The 22,006-nt window shown below is 40.8% G+C and overlaps 1 protein-coding gene across 3 annotated transcripts in view; it reads right to left on the bottom strand.

Annotated features, from left to right (window-relative positions):
* Window positions 1-9,122: 9,122 nt before the first annotated feature.
* The window catches only part of epha3 (eph receptor A3), a 202,178-nt gene continuing 189,294 nt past the window's right edge, over window positions 9,123-22,006 (bottom strand). For 2 of the 3 annotated variants that reach the window (XM_056464942.1, XM_056464943.1), the window contains exon 17: window positions 9,123-12,947. In XM_056464942.1, the coding sequence (XP_056320917.1) occupies window positions 12,842-12,947 (106 nt within the window). In that variant the 3' untranslated portion in view covers window positions 9,123-12,841. Of the gene's footprint in view, window positions 12,948-15,912; window positions 16,006-22,006 lie in introns of all 3 variants that reach the window. The other variant, XM_056464944.1, reaches the window with a different exon arrangement.

Below are 22,006 nucleotides of genomic sequence, written 5' to 3'. Positions count from 1 at the left end.
TAGCAAGACCTGCCCCTCGTCCTCCCTGACCTTGCACAGAAACTGCGCGAGTAGGCTCACTGGGGGGAGTGCATACTTACGCATGACTCGGGGTGGAGTCGCCATTCTCCCGGGGAAGGAGCTGCCGTGAGAGCCTGTTGGCCGCACGGTTGAGCCCATCCGGGGTGTGAATAGCAAGCAGCGACTTCAGCCGCGTATGACTCCAGAGGAGCAGACGGCGAGCGAGCTGAGACATGCAGCGGGAGCGTATACCCCCCATCGGATGGAATACGCTACCGCGGCCATGCTGTCCGTCCTGACCAGCACGTGTTGCCCCCTCAGCACCGGTAAAAAGCGGCGCAGAGCGAGAAACACTGCCAACAGCTCTAGGCAGTTGATATGCCAATGCAGCTGGGTTCCCCCCACAGGTCCGCAGCAGCATGCCCGCTACACACGGCCCCCCCACCCCATACTGGAGGCATCTGCCGAAACGACAGCTTGCCTGGACGCCTGACCTAGGGGCATACTGGCCTGTAGGAAGGAGGGGTCCTTTCCAGGGGGTGCGGGTGCGGTGACACAGCGCAGTGACAGTCACTCGGTGTGGGCCCGCGTGCCATGCGCGTCTGGGGACCCGATCGTGAAGCCAATGCTGTAGTGGTCTCATATGGAGCAATCCGAGCGGCGTGGCTGCAGCTACGGATGCCATATGCCCCAGGAGCCTCTGAAATAATTTCAGGGGGACCACTTTTTTTCCTGTCGAACTCTCTCAGACAGTTCAGCATTACCTCGGCGCGCTCTCGTGAGAGGCGCGCCTCCATAGTGATCGAGTCCAGCTCCAACCCGAGAAAGGAGATGCTCTGCACGGGGGCGAGCTTGCTCTTTTCTCGGTTGACCTGAAACCCCAACGGGCGGAGGTGCCTGAGCACCTTGTCTCTGTGCATAATCAATTGCTCCCGAGAGTGGGCTAAAAATCAGCCAGTCATCGAAATAATTGAGCGTGCGGATGCCGGCGAGCCGAAGGGGCGCGAGGGCACCCCCCGCGAGCTTGGTGAAAACTCGCGGAGACAGAGAGAGCCCGAAGGGGAGGACCTTGTATTGCCACGCTCGACCTTCAAACGCAAACCGCAGAAACTGCCGGTGGCGTGGAAGTGTGGAGATATGAAAATACGCGTCCTTCAGATCTATTGCTGCAAACCAATCCTGAGGACGAACGCATCGCGTGATGCGCATCTGCGTAAGCATTCCGAAGCGCAGCCTGTGAAGGCAGTGGTTCAAAATGTGCAGATATAGGATTAGCCATAGCCCACCGCTTTTTTTTTTTTTTTTTTTTTTGGGGGGCACGATGAAGTGCGGGCTGTAAACCCGCGCTCCATCTCGGCTGGAGGGCCGGCTCGATTGCATCCTTCGCCAGGAGGACAGCAATCTCCTCTCGCAAGACAGGGGCGGACGCAGGACTGACCCTGGTCGCCCGTGAACCTGGGAGGCCGTTTAGCGAACTGAATCGCATAGCCGAGTCTGGTCGTATGGATGAGCCATTGCGATGGGCTGGCCCGCGCTAACCAGGCAGGCAGAGCCCCCGCAAATGGTCCCACCCGCACGATCGCTGACGTGCCAGCGGCGGGGCAGCGTGGAGTGAGTGGGCTCATCCGGGGAGCGCTGGGGTCCCACAGGAGAGCAGGAGAGGAGATGTTCTCGTCTCGCACTCAAACTCCAGGAGAGGGGCTGGGAGTGGAGAGAAAGGAGACCGTTCTCTCGTGCTCCATGAGCCATTGGCGAAATGCACCGATCCTGCGAGCTGGAAGGCATAGCGTCCCAGACTGGCAGTGTTCGGGCTGTCACATCCGGAGGAGGGGAAAAAATGCTCTTTCACTGAGGATTTGATGGCGTTTTTTTTTTTTATTTTTTTTTTACGCCTTTAAATAACGTGCCCCGCCCTCCAGCGGGGAAAGAGCAAATTCCCTCCTCCCCAGATGGCCCGCCTCAGGGACGCTTCGCGGTCCGTTTTACCGAACTTAGCGGCGCCCTGGGCGGGGGACGCTGGTTGCCGGCGCGATGCTCGGCGCAGCCGCGTGGCCGGAGGCGCAGGCGGGGGCGGCGAAGCAAAGCTGCGGGCGGGCGTCCTCGGCGAAAAAGCAGTGGATGTGGATGGCTCGGCGGGGGGGAGCGGTCATACAATCCCGCCGATAGACACCTTCGCCCATCGCCTCCGACTGCTCTATCACCGGCGTGAATTCCTGGGCGAATTCACCGCCAGTGTCGCCGAACAGGCCAGCCTGGGATATGGGTGAGTTAAGAAAGCGAACTTTGTCAACGTCATGCACATCACCAGGTTTAGCTGAGGTGGCATTCCTGGATCACGGATGTGATCATCGTCCTTCCCAGGGCACACACAGCCGACTTTTTTTTTTTTTTTTTTTGTAAGAGCATAGTCGGTTGCGGTGCGGAGCGCATGCTCAGTCCTGGGTCAGAACCATCCTCGCGCAGCCGGGCCAGCGCCTGCGCTTGGTAGCGCTGGTAGGTGGCCATAGCGTGCATGGTGAGGGGGAAGGCGCACGCAGCACACTGCGTGAGCCCACTGTGCCCATCCAGGAAGAAGGGGATGGGGAGGCTTAGAAGGTCTCGCCTTCATCCTCCACATCACACCCCTCTAATCGGTCCGGCCGCGGAGCTGGGGGATAAATCATCTCCAGAGCCACGGCCGAAGCAGCCTGGGGAAGCACAGCCGCAAAGTCTGCTTCTGGATTCGACGCCGCGCTCAAAGTCCCGGAGGGAGCGAGCGGGTTCGAATCCTTGTCAGACCTTGACAGCCCAACCTCCAAGGATGGTGAGGATGGAAGCGCACGCAGATCGGGCAGAAAAAAGTGCCCTCAGGACAGCGTGAGTTTACTGTGCACTTCCGGGAAGAAGGGGACGGAGGTTTGAAGGTCTTGCCTCCTTATATCCTCCACATACACCCATCTAGTCGGTCCGGCCGCGGGGCTGGGGGATAAACCATCACCAGACCCACGGCCGAAGCAGCCCGAGAAAGCACGGCCATCACGTCTGCTTTTTAGATGCTAACGCCGCGCTCTCCACCCCGGAGGGAGGGAGCGAGCGGGCTCGCATCCTCATCAGACAATGACAGCCCATCCTCCGATGCAGCGATGGACATCTGACCCCCGGTGTCATCAGGTGAGAGAGACCATCCAAGGACGGAGCGCTTCTCTTCACCTGAAGCTTGGATGGAGCGCGTGAAGGAGCGAGAGGTCCACGGCCCGGGGGCGGCGGATTTACTCTCACTGAAACCCTCAGATCTGCCCGAGGCCAACCGCAGTGCGGGGGACAACTGGGGTGGGTGGCTCTTTTGCAAGAGCGAGCCGCGATCTTAACTGCGCAACAGACATGACATCAGTGATGGCATGCACTGCACCGCGAGCACCGCATTAACATGCTGGACCCCCAGACATGAAACCTGTGCTCGTGCCCATCATCCGGGGATAGGAAACCACCGCATCCAGAACGCACGGTCGGAGTGACGTCTTGAAAAAGACGCGCTGCACGACCGTGTGGTTGCTCTTTTAGGAAGCTTTTTTCCTATATACAAAACCGCTCTTGGAGGACCGGCCCAAAGGACGCCAGCAAGGGAGAGAATACCAGCTCGACCATCTGCCACTGCGTATACGCGCTCTGGACCGGGAGAAGCTGGCTTCTCGATCTCTCTCTGTAGACACAGGTTGGAGATACCCTCAAAGACTCTCTCAGAAGCTTCGTGAAAGGCTCTGAAAGCGAAAGGATGTCGAGTACATGGCACTGGCTGCGTCTTTATAGCATGACTGATTGTCATTGACGCCAGCTGTGCACGCTGACGCTGCCAACTCATTGGAATTTCATTGGCCCGTTTTTATACTCTATTCAGATGATTGGATTCTGACGAAATCCCCATAGTGGAAGGTTTCCACATAGCCATTGGAGTTCCCCATCCGAAGGGGAACCCTTGCCGCACAGTGATTCGTTCATTCATTCATTCATTCATTCATTCATTCATTCATTCAGTCATTCATTTTCCTTCGGTTTAGTCCCTGATTTCCACAGTGGAATAAACCACCAAATATTCCAGCATATGTTTTATGCAGCGGATGGACTTCCAGCCGCAACCCAGTACTGGGAAACACCCATATATTCTTGGTGTATGGTAAACCATTTGCGCCATTGTCCTGTTGCTGCCATTGCATCACCCAGGTGGATTCTGCACAATAAATATGCTAACTCTGTCTTGTCACAAATCATTTAATATATGTATTTTTATTATTTTCTTTAGAGTTACTAAAACAAACAGGCAGTAGTTTTAATTTTGACAAATCAAGCAAAGTTATCAAGTTCAAGTCATTCTTATTCAAATCAATTCATAATTTTTTGCCAGTGTTTCGTGAAGCACCTTAAACATGTGAAAATCAGCACCATCCGGGTCCTGCTATGTTTTGGGGCGATGAATTTGAGTCCTCACACCAGGTGTTAAGGAGGAGGCTTGAAGGCAGTCTGATCTGGGTCACAGATTCTGCTCTTCTCAGATAAGACTGAAACACACTATTATGTCTAGGCCTCAGGGATCCCCACATGGCTGCTCTTTAGATGCTGCTCTGTGCTCAAGGACTGGACGCATGCAACTGTACAGCGGGGGCTAATAGATTTATTAAGGTCATCTCTGTGGTGCATGGAGCGTAAATGAACACCTGCTGGTGCACCCCCACCTTGGACAAACAACTATTATAGGGACAGTGATGAATAAGTTGCATGATATGATGAATATGTGAAATCTCCTATAGCAATAAGTGACCTTACTTGAAAAAGAAGTATAATATAGATATGCTGTATCTGAAATCGCCGCCTATACCCTCTTCACAATTCTATAAATTAGTTCACTAATATAGTCTACTTGAAAGAATGAATGAAAATGAACAAGTGAATTCAAGCACTTAGTGCACTGGAAGGGATACAATTTTGTTTGTGTTTGCTGGTTGATAGAAATGGCTGCTCCCTCAAATAGTGACCTATCATACACCTGGTGCAATAAAGCACAAGATGTGTTTGCCCCGATGTGTTGCTATTTTCAGCCAGCGCAATTCTAATTTCCCCTTTTTCTATCACGTTGTTTAAATAGCAAATCCATTCGCGCCACTTTGTGGTCTCATAGGTGATCAGGTCTAGAAAAGAGGTGTGTTAAGGTGCATTGTTGGTCCGTTGCTATTTTGAAGAACTAAAATAGACTGTGCAATAGACCAGCTAAAAGCAGGTCTAAAGTCCAGCGTGAAACGTGTTAGTTGTGCGCCTCGCTTACACATTGCTTAAAACATGCAGGATGTACAGCAATATGCAAATATCTTTACAATGGAAAATAATTAAAGGATTATAATATTAAAAAAATTATTAATTTCTACATAAATATAAAACCCCTGCCTCCATGCCTTTTTCATCTTGGGGGCTTTTCAGTTTATTCACGACAACTTACTTTTGTATAATATTATTATTAGTAGTATTATTTGTCATATGCATATTTATATTTGTTTTAATAAAATAGGCTTAGATTTGTCCACCTGTCAGGTTTTGGACGATATAGGGCATAGGACGAGTGTTTGGATATACCTTTTTTTAACCACACTTCATTATTATTGCTCATTTATTAATTTGCTGGAAATTAGAACTAAATTTGGAAACAGTTTTGAAACAAATATTTGCTCTTAACAAATGAAATGGATGTCTAATGGATGTCTTCAGTGGAGTGTACAACATTGTTTCCTTATCCACGAATGAGAGAAAGAGAAAAGGAAAGTAAAGGCCGATTGGAGAAGGATCATTCTTTATCCTTGTGCTGCAGGTGCTCTGTTTAACTGTTTTCTCACTAGTGAAGCGTTCAGTTTTTTGACTTACAAAGTCCGCCATGTAAATAGCAAATGCACTATGGCACGATGCAACTGACTCTTAAAGGGAATGGGAGATGAGACTCTGATTGGTTTATTCTCAAAACACACTCAGAACTCATTAAGGGAATAAGCTCAATTCTTTTAGACCATAAACAACACTTTAAAATGTCTTGAAATTGTTCAATATGATGCAAAATTATTATTTTATTATTTTAACCAACCCCCATAAGAAAAATATAAAGTGCAACATTTTTAAAACTACTCTAAAAGTACAATTCTCTAAAAGTACAATTCCTGAGAAAAACTACTCAATTACAGTAATTTGAGTATTTGTAATTTTTTACTTTACACCGCTGCCTAATCCCTGCTTCTAATCCTAAACCTGCCTAAACATTGTTTTAATAATCGCAGAGAAACAATAGGAGAACAACAATGATATAGAAGAACCTAACCCTGACTCTAAGCCAAAACCTGGCATAAACTGTATATTTCGACACACCTAAACATGCTGCGACACAAAACAAAACATCATTGGTTGGTTAACCTGTCAGTCAATGGCAGTGTGGGCGGTCCTTGACCATTCAAAGTCTGAGGTCTGTACACCCTGATCTCATGAGGAAATGTAACTATATTACGTTTTGGCAGTTTAGTTCAGTCATACGAAAATGTATGATTTTAGAAAGGAGGCGTGGTATCCAACCCAACCGTTATTGGAGGATAAGCAAATCGTACTGAAATGGACAAATGAGATTGTACAAATTCATACGAATTAGCCACTAAATCAAAAAGTTACGAATTGTCATGAGATATCGTTGTGTCTGTTTATGCATTTAACTAGTGTTACAAGAACTTAAAATAAAGTCTCACAGCAAGAAAGTCTCTAGTTCAAGGTCTTTCTGTCTAGAGTTCACATGTTTTCCTTGTGTCTGCGTGGGTTTCCTCAAGTTGCTGTGGTTTCACCCACAGTCCAAGGACATGGGATATAGGTTAATTGGATGAACTAAATTGGCCAGTGTGTGGTTCGGAGAGTGTATGAGTGTTTTCCAGCACTGAGAGTTGTAGTCTAAGTGCAGGGTTGTGGCAGGAAGGGCATCTCCTGGAAAACATATGCCAGAGTAATTGCCTGTTAATTCTGCTGTCGCCCCTGATAAAAAGCAGGGAATAAGCCAAAGGAAAGTGAGCGAGTGTTTTGGGATAATGATTAATGAGTTTGACTACATCTGTTTCAGCTAGTTATCAAGTTATTAAGGCTGACCCAGCCAGTTCACCTTTGTGAGTTTGTGTGTGTTCACCAGCCCAGTCATATATCTTTTGGGCAGCAATGAGGTTAACAAAATCTTACTTACAAATATTTTAATTTAATACTTAGCATTGACTAGGCATATTGGAAATATTTCCCTAGTTCTGTTTGAAAAACAGAGCAAGAATATTTTCACAGTATTTCCTAATATTTTTTCTTCTGGAGAAAGTCTTATTTTCTTTAGTTTGGCTGGAATAAAAGCAGTTTTTACATTTTTTAAAAAACAAATTTTTAAGGTCAATTATGTTTGCCCCCTTAAGAAATATATAATTTTTAAACTACTTTTTTTTCAATACCAAAACAAAAGAAAATAATTATAAAAAAATAATAATTAAAACTATTATATGTAATTATACACTCACCGACCACTTTATTAGGTACACCTGTCCAATTGCTCATTAACACAAATTTCTAATCAGCCAATCACATGGCAGTAACTCAATGCATTCAGGCATGTAAACAAGGTCAAGACGATCTGCTGCAGTTCAAACCAAGCAGAACGGGGAAGAAAGGTGATTTAAGTGACTTTGAATGTGGTATGGTTATTGGTGCCAGACGGGTTGGTCTGAGTATTTCAGAAACTGCTGATCTCCTGGGATTTTCACGCACAACCATCTCTACGGTTTACAGAGAATGGTCCAAAAAGAGGAAATATCCTGTGAGGGCAATTTGAGGCTACAATCCGCACAGGCTCACCAAAAGTGGACAATACAAGATTATAAAAATGTTGCATGGTCTGATGAGTCTCGATTTCTGCTGCAACAGATGGAAGGGTCAGAATTTGTTGTCAAAAACATAAAAGCATAGATCTATCCTTCCTTGTATCAATGGTTCAGGCTGGTGGTGGATGTGTAATGGTGTGGGGATACTTTCTTGGCATAATTTGTGCCCATTAGTACCAATTGTGCATCGTGCAAACGCCACAGTCTACCTGAGTATTGTTGTGACCATGTCCGTCTCTTTATGATCACAGTCGATCCATTTTCTGATGACTACTTCCAGCAGGATAATACACCATGTCATAAAGCACGAATCATCTCAGACTGGTTTCTTGAACATGACAATGAGTTCACTATACTCAAATGGCCTCCACAGTCACTAGATCTCAATTCAATAGAGCACCTATGGGATGAGGTGGAATGGGATATTCACATCATGGATGTGCTGCCAACAAATCTGCAGCAACTGTATGATCATGTCAATATGGACCAAAATCTCTGAGGAGCATTTCCAGTACTTTGTTGAATATATGCCACAAACGATTAAGGCAGTTCTGAAGGCAAAAGCAGGTACAACCTGGTAATAGTAAGGTGTATCTAATAAAGTGGCCGGTGAGTGTATGTATTAAAACTATATCTTCTGTCCATTAAACAGCACTTGCGAAATAATTGAAAAATAATACAGATTGCACAGTATAGGGTTAATGATTTTCACTACAACTGGATGTATGTACATGTGTGTGTTTGCATGTGGGTTCGTGTACAAAAAAAAAACAAAAAACACCAAGGCAAGACTTTCTTCTTAGCATTCATTCTTTAGAAATATTTTGAGAATGTTTATTATAAAAATATAAATGTTTCCACTACAATCATTTTTACACATTAGTAGACAAGGCCATCTACACACTCACACATACACACACATTAATCTAAAGAAGGGAAACGGGACACAAAACAGTATTGCTCTTCAAAACATCATTTTCAAACCAAGTAAATAGAAAGACACTGATAAGGTTGAAAACATAACCCATGTCATAACTTACTGAATGCTATGAAAAAAATGGTAACTGTATGTGGTGGTTTGTGTTAAGCAATAAATAAGTCATTATAATTGTTTTATGCAAAAACAAATACAAAATAACATAAACATATAATACAATGGAACTCTGTAAAGGTTGCACAGATATTTTGTTCATTCTTTTATACATACATACAGACATTGTACAAAGGGATGTCCAGGTAAATGATATACCTCTAGAGTCACCGTTGCTATCATAACAGGTCCGGTTCACGTATGTACATGCTAACAGCAGGAATAAAGCAACATTTACAGGCAGGATGAAAAGGACGCAGAGGAAAAATGGAAAGTTCCTTCATAAGTTAGTGAAGAACATGGTATGATTGGTGCACAACTAGTGCTCTATTTTAAGTTTATTATCAGGATGTCCTCCAAAATTTCCAGATATATATATTTTTGAAAGTGTTTTAAAGGAACACTCCACTTTTTGTGGGAACTAAATTTGTACAATACATTTTTATTTTAATATTTAGTCAATCTGGAGTCTGGTTGTGCACTTTTAGCTTAGCATAAATCATTGAATTGGATTAAACCATTAGAATCTCGCTTGGAATTTTCACAGATTTATAATTTTCCAACGTAAAGCTTGACTTCTGAAGTTACATTGTGTTTTCAGCCTGGCGGAAAATGAAAAGTTGCTATTTTCTAGGTCAATATGGCTATGCACTATACTCTCATTCTGATATATTAATTAAGGAACGTTGCTTACTTTTTAAATAAGCTAAATAATTTTTTGAGAGATGATGATATTGGTCTAATCCTATTCAGCGATTCATGCTAAGCTTAGCTATAAGGCTCCAGATATCGGCTGGATAAATTAAAAATGGTAAATCTTAACTGTTTAACTCTAAGGGAAATGTAAAATGAGCCTATTTCCCAAAAGGGTGGAGTGTTATTTTAAGACAAATCTTCAGGAACCTTTCTGAAGGCAATTAGGCTGGATGTTCTGAAAAGTGAGCCTTTTTCAGCCTTCTCTCACACACTCAAAAACTTGAAGATTTTATATTACTGATCTCATCTTGTAAAATCAAAATTACAGAGCATGGCTATGTTCAGAATAGCACACTACCATACTATTTTATTAAGTATACATTTTATACTATCAATACTGTATGTTAAAATGTTCTTACTGTGTGAAATATCCAGATGGCTTTTTGCTGGATACAGCAGAGCACACCGCACAAGACCTTATCCCATAATGCAACAAGCATGATTTGAGTTTTTCATTTCTAGTGTGAGACATTACTGCATGTAGAAGTGTGTTTTATAGAAAAAACATCATAGTGCAAACTCTGTTTGTCTTCAACAAAACTGACTGCCCTCAAATTTTGAACGTTTCATGACAAATGACTGTGAATTCATTCAACCAATAAAATGTGAATCTATAGATTTGTGTTTACAATTCTGTCATTATGGACTCACCTGACTTTCTTGTTTCTATGTTCATAAGACTGTCATGAAACCATTATAATCATAAAAAGACATTCATGAATATGAATGAGATTTTGTGCATGCTTATGGCAACTGTCATTAAGGGCTCTATTTTAACGATTTAGGTGTAAAGTCTAAAGGTAGTGGTTTTTATATTTATGTAGAAAATATACATTTTTGTAATTTTTTACTCCTTTTTTTCATATATAAAGATTTTTGTGTATTGCTGTACATCCTGTGTGTATTAAGTGTTTAACCCTGCATAGGCACATAACTAACTCTGCGCTGAACTTTAGACCAGCTTTTACTTGGTCAATGGCATGGTCTATTTTAGTTCCTCAAAATAGCAATGCACCAACAATGCGCCTTAACACACCTCCTTTTTTAGAAAAGCTCCCCATGAGTCCAAAAAGTAGTGCCAATGGATTTGCTATTTAAACAAAGATCAAAATTAGGGTTGTACTGGTCTGAAAATAGCAACAAATCGCACAAAACACGTCTTGCTCTTTATTGCGCCAGGTGTATGATAGGGCCCTAAGCGTTAGTCACTACAACATAACTTGTCATCTTTGCATTTAAAATGAGATAACTGCACTAATGACACAATGGCGGTGTCATGCATAAAATCTCCTTCATAATCATCACCTGTCATGCACTCTCAGAAATAAAGGTATGCAAGCTGTCACTGGGGTGGTACCTTTGGAAAAGGTACACATTTGTATCTAAAGGGTCCATATTGGTATATATTAGTACCTACAAATGTTAAGAGGAACACTTTTGTACTTTTTAGGTAGTAATATGTACCCTTGAGGTATTAATATGTATCTTTTAGGTACAAATTTGTAAAATTTCAAAAGGTACCACCCCAATGACAGCTTGCATACCTTTATTTCCGAGAGTGTGTCATGATCCTAAAGGTTTCATGACAGTCTTATAAACACTACTTAGGTAAAGTGTAAAGCAAATGAATGAGACTTTGTTTAACTCAACAACAAATAGACTGGATTGTGAAAAATAAGCATTACCAGAATGAAGTCAGGTGACTGGAATAAATGGGCTGAATAATTAAAATAATTTTTATCAGCAACAACAAAAAAGAAGGTAGTGGAGCAAGTCATACTGCTATCATGTCAACGTGGTTTCAATATTAATTTTCATTGGAATAGAAATGCAAAAATACTCTGAATCTCATTTTCAAGCAGGCCAGTGGATGCAGAGGAAAGTGAAACATGCATCACAATGAGGTCATGTGAAATGTTGTAAAAAAAAAAATTCTGTTTCACATACCAGTTAATGTTATGCACACTATAAAAAACAATTAGTTGACTTTACTTTAAAAAAGTGATTAAACCTATTTCCTTAAATAAACGATGCACATAATTATAAAAGTTTAGTTAATTTAACTTAAAGTTTTAACAAACTTTGTAAACTTGTTGCTTTTAAGGCAATGAGTTTATTCACTTTTTTAAAGTAAAGTAAATAATCACTTTTAACAGTGTAGTAAGATAGTATTTTGTTTCAAACATAGCCTGTGTCTCTCTTATATATTATATCTGAGACTTCGGAGATCAACACTCTGCTGGTATTCTGTCTGGATTCCTTGCATGATGCTGCCATAAAATGTCTTCAGTTCATTATTATTAACAGACTCTTATTGATTTCTTTTTCTTTTATAAATTTGATAATGAATTCATTTATTATCCGAACGCAGTGGTACAAACAAACAAACACGTCATGGGCTATGTTAACAAATAAACCTTTTAAAAGGCAAGTTTACCCAAACACCTCCTCTGCTCCATCCCTGATTCTCGAGAATGGCTCTCTGCTCTTGCAGATTAATGGTTTACTATCAAATATATAGCCAAATGTGTCAGATCCTAACAAGCATTACCAGATTGCTCTAACAGTAACCAGGTGTACTGCATTTCTCCTGCTGTTCTTCAGAAGAATTAAAGGGGACTTTTCTACAAGTGGCCTGAAACCACGAAAACTATTGCCTCTCTGAAGTGCTACCTTCCAAAAGGAAGACGGATGCTTTTGCAAAGTTTTTTTGTTTTGTTTCCTGAAGGCTTTTTTATGCTCTCCTGCCACATATGAAAAGCTCTTCCTCAAATCCATGTGGATCGGACCAGCGTCCATCCCATTGGAGCCTTCTGTCTATAAGATCCATCCAGCGTTACTGTGGACTCCTAAACATGAGGTCCGTGGTCACCCGCCTCTCTCTAAGGCATTATGTCAGTCACTGAGAAACGCGTTCTTTGTCTTTTCACCTCGTGCCCAGGAAGACGTGATCATTCTCCATGAAGGTTGTTCTGCTTCGTGCATCAATTCAAGAATTGTAATTCCACTTCCTCCTTTCATTTAATACCCATTTACTGTCTGTTAAAGCCAAAGCAGCATCATATAGAAGTATCTTTTCCGTCACTCATTTTTAATTTTACACAGGAACTGGACCGTTCTTTGAATGTGTTTCAAGTGTTGTTAGGCTGCTCACGATCTTCTTCTGAGGTCCAACGATCGTCACGCCGACTTTCTTGAAGTCCCTGTGGGTCAGAGAGGAGAAAGTGACAGTGAGTGTGGGTAATAAAGCTCTCACAGTTTGACATACGGTTACATTAACGACAAGCCCGCAGTGCCGCTCGGCCCCAGACTGCATGTGTCAGTCATGTAAGACGAAAGTTTTCCAGGCGGACGCCGGTGCTGTCATCCGCGCACTGCGGACTTATGACAGACTTTGTGTTATAACTTAAAAATTGGGTTGATTTATTGCTTCCTGTGATAAGAAATTGGAGTAGCTGCTTTGTTTTGAGAGTTGGTTATTTCTACTGTAATTTCAAAGGAACAGCACTGTCAGGGTTACCCCAGAGGAGAAGGAACGACATTTTTCATTTAATGAGATCCATGCAACAGCTGACAGACGCTTGCATTATTTACAATCATGAATAGGCTCTCCAGACTTACCATATGGATGAGTTCATCATGCGCACACATATCCTACCTGGTCTCATAGGAGAAACGTGACTCTACATGCATTTTTGCACAGAGTAAAACAGCGCTACTGCAGGTAATGCTGCTGTAGTTTACAGGTAAAATGAGCAGCCTGATAAAAACGAAATTTAACTTTATAGTTGTCAATTTGTTTGTGTGTGTTCTTCAAATTTAGTTATTGCATGGCTTCAGAAAATTTGACATATACACTATTCTTGACTGAAAAGTCAATGCTAACCAGTTAGGTATACTAACCAGGGGTGCATTTTCGAAAACTATCGCTAGCCAACTAAGGTCGCAAGTTCTGTCATTACAAACATAGTTTGTTTATTTGGTGTTTCCCCAATCCATCATTCCAATGAACATTCGCAAACTACATCACAAACTTGTATGCTTGTGAGCATAGTTCCTAATTGTGTTCTATTCCCATTTAGTGCACTTTGAAAACTTGTATGACATTTTGAACGCAGCTGTGGCTCAAGACGAAAGCTTTAGCTGACCTATTATTTAAAAGCGTAATTTACGTTATTTCTCCAAAGCGTGTGACAACAAAAATATGTAGCTTACGTTAATGCTTTTAATTTATAGTAGGTTATAAATTCTGTACTGAACATTTCTGCAGTGGAAAAGTAGACTTTTCAAAAAATAAAATAAATAAACAATATCCTACTTAATAATAATAATAATAATAATAGTAATAATACTAATAATAATAATAATAATAATAATAATAATAATAATAATATAATAATTATTATTATTATTATTATTATTATTATTATTATTATTATTATTATTAGGCTATTATTAAGCATGATGTTTGTTTCATTTCTTAATAAATTACCTACTGTAAATTACAACCATTTACGTTAATATTCTCAATAATATTTGTAAAGGAAACATAGGCCCTATATGTGCCATTTACATATATTTCAATTAATAAGGAAAATGAGTGCATATTTTTACCAAAACTAATATACGAATATATATATTTTTTGTGTGTGCATATAAAACAATATAATTTTTCTCTAAATAGTTTAAAGCATCATTATGAAAGTTTTATGTTATAACTAACGGGTTTCAAAAGATGGATCTGCGACAAAGCAACTACAGTTTTGGAAAACACTTGTAACTACACCGTTCATTTCCCAAACAATGCGTCGTACTATGATAGTTTAGCCACGAGTCATGTCATTGTTTGGGAAACGCACCCCAGCACAGCAATATTTTTGACAAAAAAAAATTAATAAAACTATCAGTTAAAACAGTAATATTTGTACAAATTAAGATATCTATACTTTCTAATTAATTATATTATATAATATAAATAATTCATGTTTTGTGTTATTTTTTCCGGTGAGGCAAAGCTAAGTTTTTAGCAGTCACAGCATTCAGTATCTAGTGATAAAAATGTGTTGAATTGATGATTAATATAATTTTTTTTTCTTATTATCAGTTGTAAACAGTAAATAGTATTTATTACTAATATTAATATTAATAATCTTAATTTTTGTGGAAACTAAATACAAATAAATTAAATAATAACAACATTTATTTGAAATAGAGTAATTTATAATATTAAAATCTGAATGTTTACTGATATGTAAAATAAGTTGATTTTACTTAAAAAAGAAAGTAAACTCATTGCCTTATAATTATTGCGTTAACAAACTATGTGCATAACTATAAAACACTTTATTTTGATGGTCCATTTGAGTTTTAGTAGACCATCTGCTTAATATTTGTTGATATGTTGAAATATGTTGATATCTGTTGATTCTGTTGCACTGCAGAAGCTCTGTCACGAAAACAAATTCCTTGTATGTGTGAGCATACCAGGCAATAAAGATCTTTTTGATTCTGCTTCTGATTCTGATATGCTCCTTCAACAGACATTTAACTGACTATAATAAACTTTGTAAGTACATGTCAACTTACACTAACCCTAACCCCAACCCTTACCCCAACCTAACAGTCTACTTATAGTCTAATAAGAATTAGTTGGCATCTAGATGCAATGTAACTTAAATTCAACAAACTGATCATCAGAATAAAGTGTGACCTACATTTCTAACATGAAATTACATTTTAGCTTTTTAAAAATGTTAGCGAGGAAGGCAAAAGTTCATGTATACTGTACATTGTACAGTGTGTTTTAGGGTGTACAAAAACCAATGTGAAGTCTCCTTTTGATCAAACCACAAATAGAAAAAAGAAAACATTTCAAAAATGTCAAACTAATGACTTTTAAGATCTGAAGGACAACAGCTTTTGTAAAACAACAAAAGTATTTTTTTTATATCGTCAGACCAAAGGAATGCAAAAGCTGTGCAGTAAATATCATTAAAGCATATTAGTGCAAGCAAGTTATAATCTAGGTTAGGCAACGCACACCTCAGACAGGAGCTCTGTTAGAAACACTTCTAGAAGGTGCAGCAGCGATTTAGTCCTGAAGCGGACCAGCGCAAGCAAGAGCTCGAGGGAACAGCCAGCAATAGAAAAGCTATGATCAAAACCCACCATCCAGTTTATAAGCTTTAAAGTGTTGTAATTCCCATGGACGGCTCCCACTCAGGGCACGTGGCTGCTGGTCTGACTTCAGTCAGACAGATTCTATGGGCAAAATACAGCTTTAGATAGAAATACAAAAAGGGTGTTTATCGTCAACGCACTTAATGCACTGACATCAGCCAAACAAACGCTCACAAAGACAGGCCTGCAACATTTCTGTATGACAACCGGCATTTGATCTAGTATTCAGAGTCAAATTCAAGATTCAATAAAGCAGATTTAGCTAATTCAGTGATTCACTGGAGCAGCATGTATTCTGTAGTGCTTATTAAAATGTTAGGATACATTTTGATCAGGCTACAAACAGTTGAAATCCAGAAATAACTGCCTTTATAACAGCTGTAAAACATCTTACTGCTGAAGGAGTCAGCATGTAATCATGTAGTAGTTTGGACAAATAATTTTCTTCAAAGGATTGCATAAAATGTTTGAGTGTAGTTTTTTATGCTATAAATTAGTATAATTTACAAGTGTTCTTACGTGTACTTCACTGAAATAGATGGTAAATATATAAATATAAATAAATAAACTGTCGCCTATCCAAGTTTTAAGAACAACAAATAATAACTTGACTTCTAGTTGATCATTTGGTATCAGAAGTGGCTTACAGTATGAAAGGCAAAAGCCTCTGATTACCAAAATAAAATATGATCATGCTTTGATTTTTAATTATTTAATTACAACCGTAAGGTCTGACTTTGTTTACACAAAAGGTCTTGTCACTTAACAGAAATAATGTACAGTATAGAATATAAAGTCATGGTGCAGTGGAAAAATAATTCATATCGTGTATGACTCCCATGAGCTTGGAGGACTGCATCCATACATATCTGCACTGACCCACTTATTAAATAACTTAACGAAAAAAAAAAACTTTCTTTCAGGACTCCCAGAGTTCACCAAGATGCTTTGGATTTATCTTCAATGTCTCCTCCAACTTACCATAGACATGCTCAATAATATTCATATTTGGTAACTGGGCTGGACAATCCTGGAGCACCTTGACCTTTCAGGAACTTTGATGTGGAGGCTGTATGAAAAGGAGCACTATCCTGCTGACTAATTTGCCCTCTCCTGTGGTTTGGAATGTAATGGGCAGCACAAATGTCTTGATACCTCAGGCTGTTGGTGTTACCATTTACTCTGCACATCTATCACAGGCCCCCACACTGAATATACTGTAACCCCAAACCATGATTTTTCCTTAGCCAAACTTGACTGATTTTTGTGAGAATCTTGGATCCATGCGGGTTCCAATAAGTCTTCTGCAGTATTTGTGATGATTGAGATACAGTTCAACAGATGATTCATTAGAAAAAAAATTACCTTCTGCCAATATTCCAAATGATCAACTAGAAATCAAGTTATTATTTGGTGCTCTTACAACTAGGATCGACGACAAGACTTTTATCAGGTAGTGTACTGTAGCATTTTTGTATACACATTCACATTTAAGTTTTTCCTTTTTGTCGCAACTATTCTGTGTTGCAAGTCAACTAACAATGCAATACAAAAAGATAATTATTTATAAATTATGTTTAAACACAACCAAAGTGCCACAGTACTGTAAAAGTACTAGAAAGATAAATTAAAAACTACTTGTATTACTGAAAAAAAAAAAAAAAACGACTAGAAATACAAAACACACAGCAATAGTAAATCAATGATAAAAACCTGTGGACAAGCAATACTGAATGACAGGGGAGAAACTTTAAACCAGGAATGAAAATGAAAATAGAGTGAGCTGAACTGATATGGAATGGAAGATTCTTTCACTATTGCGTATCTATAATCTTAAAGGATCTAGGCAAATAAAGTAAGTAAAGATCACAAGATCTTAAATTTCAAGCTATAGTAAACAACAAAACTACTCTGTATATGGATAGATAGTGTAGCAATAGTTAAAAATTTTATTTGCTATGCTTCATGTTCGAAACATTCACATAATGCCAGGTTGATCAGATAGCATCATCTCAAGTTTCTAGATGATTTAAAATCAAGTATTTTGTCTTCTCAATATTTAACATTATAGAACCCACTTCGAAACATTCCTCTAATTTCATAAATGGATTACATATATACAGTTCATACATGCAGACCATTTTGTAAAACATAAGTACTATATAAAAACATTTATATAATGTATATAATAGGTATAATCTATAGCTAATTTATTATATTTATATAATAATTTGCAAATTATACTAACCTTAATTTATATGACTGGAAGTTCTGTTTGAAATGCTATATGTAAGGGGGGTTAAGTTACTCTTGTTCATCTATTATATAGCAAATAAGTTTTAAACCAATTTAAAGCTCCATCAAGGGACTTTTTTTGTTTACTTAAGCGTAATAAAAAAGAACATAGTAATTGAGGCCACTTAATATAAAGTGTTATCACATAACATGTAACTAAAATAGCTGATATGACTTGTTTTTAGCAATTTATGTAGTGTAAACATTGATCTTTATGACCACAGTTTTGTCTAATATTTATGCATCCTTATGAAAAGACCAAAATCAAATCTCACGCAAGTAAAAGGTCAGTCTATATTGACTTTTTGGTCATACTGTGATTTTTGGGCTTGTTAATGCTGATTGTTTAGTACTGCATTGGTAGTGGTTAATGCTGGTGTGGTATTACTTTTTGGTGAATGCTTGGTAATATACACTCACCGGCTACTTTATTAGGTACACCAACTGCTTGTTAATGAAAGTTTCTAATCAGCCAATCACATAGCAGAAACTCAATACATTTAGGCATGTAGACAAGTTCAAGATGATATGCTGCTGTTCAAACTGAGCATCAGAATGGGGAAGAAAGGTGATTTAAGTGACTTTGAACGTGGCATGGTTGTTGGTGCCAGACGGGCTGGTCTGAGTATTTCAGAAACTGCTGATCTACTGGGATTTTCACACACCACCATATAGGGTTTACAGAGAATGGTCCAAAAAAGAGGAAATATCCAGTACGAAGCAGTTCTGTGGGCGCAAATGTCTTGTTGATGCCAGAGGTCAGAGGAGAATGGCCAGAATGGTTTGAGCTAATAGAAAGGCAACAGAAACTCAAATAACCTCTTGTTACAACCAAGGCATGCAGAAGAGCATCTCTAAATGCACAACACATCAACCTTGAGGCGAATGGGCTACAGCAGCAGAAGACCACGCCATAAGTCGCGAATCATCTCAGACAAGTTTCTTGAACATGACAATGAGTTCACTATACTCAAATGGCCTCCACAGTCACCAAAGCTCAATCCAATAGAGCACCTTTGGGATGTGGTGAAATGGGAGATTCGCATCATGGATGTGCAGCCGACAAATCTGCAGCAACTCCGTGATGCTATTATGTCAATATGGACCAAAATCTCTGAGGAATATTTCTAGTACCTTGTTGAATCTATGCCACAAAGGATACGGCAGTTCTGAAGGCAAAATGGGTCCAACCTGGTATGGTGTACCCAATAAAGTGCTCAGTACGTGTAATTCTGTATCTACTGGTTTTGTGATGCTTTCAACACAGCTAATAGTGTCTATTGTTGTGCGATTTTAACTTTGGTGCTGCTGTAAAGATGGCTGCTGTTTTGTAAAGCTAACTGAACTTGAAAGATCTCAATAAAAAGAAAAGTTGGTGGTTTTGCTGGTGCATTTAACCATTGACTGTGTGCAAACAACAAGTGCTGTGGTTAAACAGCAACCAAATTCCAACATGTAATGGCGATTAGGGTCTTTTCAGCAGAGATTTAAATAAACATAGTCACTCTTGCAATTTACCGATATATGGTCAGTTTTAAAGAGGCGGCGTCTACTCAGTATGGAAGACCAAACACTGGGGAGACAAATTGCATGTTAATAACCCAATCTGGGTCACGGATGAGGGCTGCTATTTGCATATGATTATTTACACTGACATCGGAACAAAATACAAACACAAGCAACCTTACTTACAGACTGCTCTGTGTTTAGATGTTTAATCCTGAGGGTAGCACGCAGCACAGTACTGCCACTGTTCCGAGACCAGGTCTTTGATCATTCTGAAGTTATGAATGTCAAATTATTTACATTGTCAAATACCTCGTCATTTGGATCGAAAAGTGCTCTCAGGAGACGTTAACCAGGCTATGCAAGACTTCTAATCAACATCTACAAAGCATTTCCCATAGATGCAGATACACACAGTACTGTGTTTTTATTATTAGAAGTTTGTCTGATTCAGATGAGAGCTTCCGAGCCAGAGGACTGTGGGACGATTTTTTTTTTTTTTTTGGATTGCTATAGAACAAAATATCATTTGAAATTAATAACAAACTAAATGGCCATCTTTAGATGATTAAACAAATCTGGACTTCATTTGTTGGAAAATAATTTGTAAATAAATTTGTCATTATTTTCTGCATTGGTTTTATTCTGTTAATCTTAAATTATATGTTTTTTGAGTTTTGACTTGGATTCCAAAATATAGCCAACGAACATAAAAAGAAACGCTACGGTTACTAAAGTAACCCTTCGTTCCCCGAGGGGGGGAACGGAAATGCTATGTGGAAACTTCCACTATGGGGATTTCGTCAGAATCCAATCATCTGAAAGAGTATAAAAACGGGCCAATGAAATGCCAATGAGTTGGCAGCGTCAGCGTGCACAGCTGGCGTCAATGACAATCAGTCATGCTATAAAGACGCAGCCAGTGCCATGCTCGACATCCTTTTCTAGCTGAAGAGACTTTCATGCTCAACAGCTAAGGGACAATCGTTGTGGCGAAGGAACATAGCATTTCCGTTCCCCCCCTCGGGGAACGAAGGGTTACTTTAGTAACCGTAGCGTTCCCCTTCGGATGGGGAACTCCAATGCTATGTGGAAACTTCCACTATGGGGAAATCTATGGAAAACGCCACAACGAAAGAACCTTACTGCGTCCCTGGCGAAGGGTGTGCCACGCAGTAGAGCGAGCGCACCTACAACGCCCCGAGACACAGTCTTCCAACGTGTCCCCATGGCCCTCACTTACCTGTTCAGAACAGTTATGTTTTTCGGGGAGTCGCAATAACCCAGTAAAATAGGTTTTGATACGACAGTACGTTGGGAAAGCGTTCAGTCCCGATAGGGAGGACGCTGCGGAGCTCACCTGTTACCCAGAGGGGAGACCTGGTGACAACCTATGGACTAGCCCAGAGATGGGGAGTCCTTGCATAAGGATGGTTAGCGGGGAGGGAAGACACGAGCCTGCCCTAGAAGGGGGACTATACCGTGGCTGAGTGAACGTATGGGATCGCCAGCGGGGATCACACATAGCAGGCACCTATACCCAGAACGCGGGCTGACCAGCGGGCATGCCGACAACGTAACGGGCCAACACCTGACTCCTCCGCTGAGTCAGGTGCTGGGGGCCTCGGAGGAACTCTGCAGGGTTCGCCAAAGAAATGGGGAACTAAACTGACAAAGCTGAAAAAGCGCACGTATCTCCGGGTTAGGGAGAGTGGCGCAGCAAGCGTGTTTCGACACCTCAACCGAATCGTTTCCTCAATCACCAAGGGTTGCCTAATACCCTTGAGGAAACCGGCTCCACTCGCAGATTGTAACCTTGCAAATGTATTGGGTGTCACCCAACCCGTAGCTCTACAAATGTCTGTCAGAGAGGCGCCGCGTGCTAACGCCCAGGAGGATGCGATGCTCCGTAGTGGAGTGCGCTCTCACCCCCGGGGGACACGGCTCACCCTGGCCCAAAGGCGAGGGAGATGGCATCCACTATCCCGTGGGCCAACCTCTGTTTAGATACGGCACTTCCCATCTGCCGACCACTGTAATGGACAAAGAGCTGGTCAGAGGATCTAAGGCTCTGAGTGTGGTCCACATATATTCGCAAAGCGCGAACAGGACACAACAATGAAAGGGCTGGGTCTGCCTCCTCCGCGGGCAGCGCTTGCAGGCTCACTACCTGATTCTTAAACGGCGTGGTAGGAACCTTGGGCACATAGCCGGGCCGGGGTCTCAGGACAACGTGAGAGTAGGCCGGCCCGAATTCTAGGCACGAGTCACTGACCGAAAA

Source organism: Danio aesculapii, chromosome 9, assembly GCF_903798145.1.
Source record: "Danio aesculapii chromosome 9, fDanAes4.1, whole genome shotgun sequence".
Classification (NCBI taxonomy): domain Eukaryota; kingdom Metazoa; phylum Chordata; class Actinopteri; order Cypriniformes; family Danionidae; genus Danio; species Danio aesculapii.
The sequence above is the reverse complement of the archived record's forward strand: the minus strand, read 5'-3'. Positions and strand labels throughout refer to the sequence as shown.